Source organism: Clarias gariepinus, chromosome 22 (assembly GCF_024256425.1).
Source record: "Clarias gariepinus isolate MV-2021 ecotype Netherlands chromosome 22, CGAR_prim_01v2, whole genome shotgun sequence".
NCBI classification, from domain to species: Eukaryota; Metazoa; Chordata; class Actinopteri; order Siluriformes; family Clariidae; genus Clarias; species Clarias gariepinus.
This window is the reverse complement of record NC_071121.1, coordinates 14,026,518-14,032,791: the sequence shown is the minus strand read 5'-3', so window position 1 is coordinate 14,032,791 and position 6,274 is coordinate 14,026,518. Positions and strand designations below refer to the sequence as shown.

The following is a 6,274-nucleotide window of genomic DNA, read 5'->3' as shown; positions in this document are numbered from 1 at the left end:
TGAACACATAAACAATTAGAGGACAGAGTCTCAAGAATATTGTCAGTTTAAAACCAAAAAATATGGTTGGTTACTGTGTGTAGTTATTGATGCTACCTGATATACTAGCACATAGGAATACATACTGTATTATGTATGATAATACATTATTAACTATACCTTACTTCACTAAATATTTCCACTGTAGCTACATTTTCAATATCTTCTTACAAAGGTGGCTGGAAGTGGGTGGGATATATTAGGCAGCAAGTGAACCTTACTTCCTGAAGTTGATGTGTTGGAGGCTGAAAAAAATGGACAACCATAAGGATTTGAGTGACTTTGGCAAGGGCCAAAGTATGATGGCTGTAGTACTGAGTCACTGCATCTCTTGTGGGATGTTTCTGGTCTGCAGTAGTCAGAATCTACCAGGCACATAGGGAGTAGTGATGGGTCGTTCATGAACGATTCATTCTTTTTGAGTCTTTAACATGACGAGTAGAACAAGTAGTCTCAGAGGTTGATTCATTAATTTTCTACTGGGCATGCATGCAAGAATTGCAAAACCCCTGTAGGTTACAGGGGTGTACAGGAAACAAAAATGTCACTCTTTATCGCCATGGTAAACAGAAAATCAGAAAATCATCTCAATGCACAATAAATCATAGCTTGTAAAAAGCAATGTGTGAATTATTATAAGTACTGCTTCTCTGCCATATATTGGCTGATTTTGGTGAGGCTGATTAAAAAAAAAAGTTGAAGTTTCAAGAGTCAAATTATTTGCCCTCACCAAGCAAAGAAAACAACTAAAAAGATCTGAAATTACCACGAATGGTTTAGGTATTGTCTAATACATTATTAAACTTAGGATAGTGCTGAACCATCAACTTAAATAAAAATCATGAATCAAGATCATTTAAACACTTGGTTAAATTGGATAATAGAAATTGACAGAAGAAATTACAGCTTTGTTTAATAGTATAAGTGAGAATATTTCTTCATGGGCAATAAGAAGTCACAGGTATGGCAATAAACAGCTGTAAGAAACCACTTATTAGTGAGACTAATTAGAAAAAAAAAGCTAAAGTTAGTTAGGAAGCGTAAAGATTGGATTTTGGAGCAATGGAAAAAGGTCATGTGATCTAATGAGTTCAGATCAACCCTATTACAAAGTGTCTGGTACTGTACGTCAGGGTAACAAGGAAAGCACATGAAGCAATGCACCCATATTCCCTAGTACTGTGTACTGGGGTTGTTTCGGTTGGTCAGTCTGACAGCACGAGGAATCATTTTTACACATTAATTGACAACATTCTATATATATTTTTCTCTTTTGACCAGGTAGTATTTAACTGTGTGAAAAAGCATTTGTACAGGTGTTCCATTGACCACAGACACATGCCAAACATGTGACAAAAGTACAGTTTATAAAATCATGCACATAACCTCTAAGAGCTTCAGGTATTTTATAGTGACGTGGTAGCTGGACTTGTTTTCACATTCCAGTAGCTTGGTCCTGGTATAACCATGCACTAAAGTCTCTAACGTTTATACATATAGGTCCAAAAAGTATGCCTTGTTGAGGAGAGTTCAGAGGTGAATGGCACCTGGTCTTTTTCCAATCACCTTTCCATTTGATAATCCTATCCTCAATAAAGCCTCATATCTGTAATTGGAAAATGAGAGTTAAACCTGATAAGGTCTTCTCCTATTGTAGACTATTTACCTGAAAGTTTGACATCACATCCTGTCAGCTCAAAACAGTTTAGTAATTCTCCTTTGACTTCTCTTACCAACAACTGCAGAGATACTGCTCACTTAATAAAAAAAAAAAATCTGTTTTTTATATACATTACAGTATATATAGTTTAATAAACTCTGCAGACTTCACCTTTCTCCATCTGATCGAGTTGTTCATGTCTATCTTAAAATATTCTCTTGGCTGTGTTGTTATCTTTTCAGGTGTTTGACATTCCATGTTCCTTGTCCTGTATTAAGTTGTTCCTTCTCATTAAGTTGTTTTTCTCTGTGTCCCTGTGTGAATGCAAGTGGTCATGTTTATGTGTATTTGTGTGTCTGAAAGTGAGTTATTAGTTGTCATGGTGTTGTTCCAACAACTATTTTGCATTCTCTCTGGTTGGATGGAAATGTTGCAATTGAGCACTTGTATCACTGTGTGCATTAACTTCACCAAATAAATAACAGTCAGTGAAAGGATTCACATTTTAGTACTGTGCAGTGAAGGTCATATATGGGCATTGGCATTTCCTTCCATGCAAAAGGCCCGAGTTCAGTTCTCACCCAAACCCCATCCACTGGATACAGTGCCGGTCCCAAGCACAGATAAAATGAGAGGGTTGGTCTGCTGTGACGACCCTGAACTGGAGCAGCCGAAAGATCAGCAGCAACAACAGTAAAGGTCATATCATCTTTAATGATGTCAATGTCACTAACAACTCTTTGTTACATATAGTTATGAATAAAAAACAATAACAAATAAAAAAAGGTATACAAAAACATACAAATGAGTACAAAAGTATAAAAATAAAGTCATGGAGTACTTATCAAAAATGCTCCAAAATGGACTTTATATAAAAAAAAATGTAAAAAAAAGTATTGTTAATATGTAAGTTTTCAGTGCCACTGTGTTTTAATTTTTACCAAATATCAAGCCAATGACAAACATTTATGTAACACATTTAAAGAACTACTATAAAATGTTAGAACTTTAAAAAGAAATATTAAAACACTACAATATAAAGTCTACAAAATGTGAAAAGTAGGCAGTACTTTGTGCTATTTTTTACATAGACCTATAGTTTGGGCTATTAGTTTGTAGTTGTCGTTTTTGCAAATATAAGTCATAGAAAACTTCTATCTTACATGAGATACTAAAACAAGGAGATTTCAGCATACTGTCTTAAAAAGACTAACGTCATATTCAAGCTTTAATTCCAGACAGTAGTCGTTCTGAAGCATGTCTATCTAGAGTTTAAGTATTACTTTCTATTGTAACGCACTCAGAAAGGCTCCAAGGAGTACTGTACTTTAGAAGGCACCATACGTTTAAAACATTTGAAAATGATACTTAAAAAGAATGTAAAAGGAAGAATACGCAACCTGTTATGACAGAGCACAGAATACAACAAAGAAACAGTAGTAAAGATAGTAGTAGTAAAGAAGGTACTGTTTAGTTTAAAGTCAGTCCTTTTTTTTTTTAGACAGGTGCTTTCATAATACAGTTCCAGTGAAGGTCTAAGTAAAGACCATAAAACCTGTTAGGAATGTAAACATATAAAAAACAGTACCCTGTGTTTTACTAGTAATTACTGTATTTAGGTTTCTTTTCAAAAAAGCTCTTAATGTTTTTTGTATCCATGATATTACTGGTAATAAAGACATGTAATATCAGATAAACCACTGATATAGTAATTGTACACTTGGCTTTGTTTTACAATGGTTTATCTTTTAACGATTTCTCCCCCCTGGAATGCAAAATTTCTTTTGCAAATATATATAATGTGGTCTCACAGCTTAGCTTTTTGCACTGATGCACTTATTTCAAGTATTTCTTTGTGTAAAAAGACCTGTGGCGCATCACAAATGCTTGTCAAAGGTCACGCAATCCAAAGTCACTGCATAAACAAAACAACAACAACAAAAAAATATACGAAGTGTTAAGCTGTCCCTTTCTGTAAAAAGTCCAAACTGAAAGGAATCCTGAAATTAAGACTCAGTCTGTGTGTTTTGATCTTTGGCATGACTAACTGATTTAAAAAAAAAAAAGAAATTATGCGTCCTATAATTAAATACCTGACATTCTAAAATAAGTCACTTTACGTGTAAACAACTCTGACATTTTGGTAAGTAATCAATGTTTCCATTATTTGAAAAGCAACATAAAAAGGTTAAGGGTTATGAATTCTTAGTACTTCTTTCTACTAGAAAAAAAAACTAAACTGAACTGGCAAAAAAAAAAATCATCTTTAAAGATGCACAGATGCACATTATGATGTTACAGAGCTCACAGGAAAACACAAAACAAAACATGGGACTTCAATAAAAAAAAAATCACAAAACTGTTAAGTGAGATATAATAATGTTAATCTGCACCAGAATGTCAACGTTGCCTGTCAAGATCTTTCAACCTGTCCACCAGCATTTCTGTCCATAAAGGCGGAAAAGGCATCATTAGGTAAAACAAGATCCCTGAAAATCAAGTACTTTTAAGTAAAGATTTTATGAGTTCAAATGTATACGGCCATCAGTTGAAGGTATACGGTCAAACAGCCAGTTCTTGTCGTAACTGAAGTAGGCTGTTAAAAACCCAGCAACATGACTTCTTGTTGTCAAAGCAAAAGCATCACCTGCTGGACACAATCTTATTTGGAGTCTCTAAGACGAAAACAACTGAACCTCTGAAGTTGCCCTTGTGTCTCGTGAAGCCGTTCGGTGCTCTGTTGCTGTAGATATTGTGCCAGTGTGACTTTGGCCTGAGAGGACTGGACACTTTTTTAAGCTGCTATTCACAGGCAAAGTAGTCCTTCAAAGGGGCAAAGAGATGTCGGATGACTGGCACACTCCATGAGCGACCTAGCAGTTTCTGTCTGGCACCACGTCCCATGTTGGACACGTCTGTGTAGTGCACAGGAAACCCGAAAATCCTAAGATAAAAGAGAAGACGTCTAAGTGGCAGTATATTTTAGAAGCTAAAACAGTAACAGTCCCTTATAATTTTTTATACCTTCTTCCTGTAGTCAAGCTTGGAAATTGTATCTTACTGTGATTTTTTAAATATATTTAAAAGTGTATGGATAGGACATAAATGAATAAAGGCTACCAATTTAATGTCCCCTGAATTACTCCTGCTGCCACAACCTCTATCTATAGTACAGATAGATTAAAATAACATGTTTTGCAGCAGTTAGATCTAACGATATAAAACTCAATCTGAAAATTGCATATGGAATTGCATATGTATACATTTACTCAAAATAATTAATTCATTAATTTAAAGGCTTTTGTTTTCTCTTTTACAGTCACCCTAACCCCTGCATTTCTGTAATTAGACTTTTTTAGGGGAACTAATTTATTAAAATTAAATTTTCAGATTTTGCAATTTGTTTCAAGTCACTGACTATCCAATACAGAAATATAGTGATCATGACTGTGATGTATTCTGTCTGGGTATAAAATATAAAGTTAATTTGATCTAAATCAGTGCTTACCTCTCAAGCTCTGTACACCACAGAATGTCCTCTTTGCCATTCATGATGACAGGGAAATGCTGGTCTTTACCCTGCTTGATGGAGTTGGAGCGGGTTGTGATAGTACGCACCTTTCCAAACTTGAGACAAGAGATAAAGAATAACTTCACAAACAGTTTTTAGAAAAGTCAAAGTTCATAGATATACACTTTAAAGTACTAGGCTGGTAAATAATGCAATAAATAAAAAGAGAAGCCAGTGAGGGCCTGTGCAGGCCCTTGCTCTTTAACCAAATCTTTAGTATGTTCGTTATACAATTTTGAAAGGTGCTAAAAGTGGAAGCTTACCTTTGCCAGACGGCCATGCTCCAAGCAGTCCTGTAGTTCTAGCTTATCCATGCCAGAGGCACAGAGAGGCCTACAAAAGAGGAGTTTCTCACAATAAGCTTTGTAGTACTGTATCATATACTGTATATGTACAAAATGATTCAGTGTTGAAAATGGCTGGTCAAAAATAAGAAAATAATTCATCTTCTTTTGAATTATTCTTCATAATTGATGATGTCAAAGACACAGAATATCGGGCTCTGTTTCAATTTTTTTTTATTTTGTCTTGTTACTGTTACAATTTGCAGAGAGTGTATATTGAGACACTCTGCAAGTGTTAAAAGTAGTACTTTGACAGTTCATTTTGCTTCAGTACACAATGTACATGACTGCTTGTATTGCTGAAACAATAGTTCCTAGGTCTTGTTAGGTTAGCATGGACCAGCATGGGCACCCCCAGGCAAAAAACCTAGCCTTAGAATCATATCACAGTGCACAAGTTTAAAGCTTCTGTCAGTGGTTGAGCGTGTTAACTGTCCCAAAACCTTGAATATTTCAGGGCAAGTCTTTGCTTTGCCATGCTCTGATGGAGTTGATGATAGACATGACATGCAGAGCCCTGTCATAACCTCAGCGTACTGCAGTTAATACACAAGGCATGGCTCCCAGCCTATGGCAATACTGCTGTCTTTTGATTACCTCCTACTGGCACTGTGTGGCCCAAGATCATGAGTGATGTTGAAGTGTGCGAACAAGCTCTAA

At 35.5% G+C, this 6,274-nt stretch overlaps 1 protein-coding gene across 3 annotated transcripts in view; it reads right to left on the bottom strand.

Moving 5' to 3' along the window:
- Positions 1-2,488: 2,488 nt before the first annotated feature.
- The window catches only part of dnmt3bb.1 (DNA (cytosine-5-)-methyltransferase 3 beta, duplicate b.1), a 42,220-nt gene continuing 38,434 nt past the window's right edge, over positions 2,489-6,274 (bottom strand). For 2 of the 3 annotated variants that reach the window (XM_053482127.1, XM_053482128.1), the window contains exons 20-22: positions 5,534-5,603; positions 5,208-5,326; positions 2,490-4,643 (exon numbers count right to left, since the gene is read on the bottom strand). In XM_053482127.1, coding sequence (XP_053338102.1) covers positions 4,502-4,643; positions 5,208-5,326; positions 5,534-5,603 — 331 coding nt within the window. In that variant the 3' untranslated portion in view covers positions 2,490-4,501. Of the gene's footprint in view, positions 4,644-5,207; positions 5,327-5,533; positions 5,604-6,274 lie in introns of all 3 variants that reach the window. The other variant, XM_053482125.1, reaches the window with a different exon arrangement.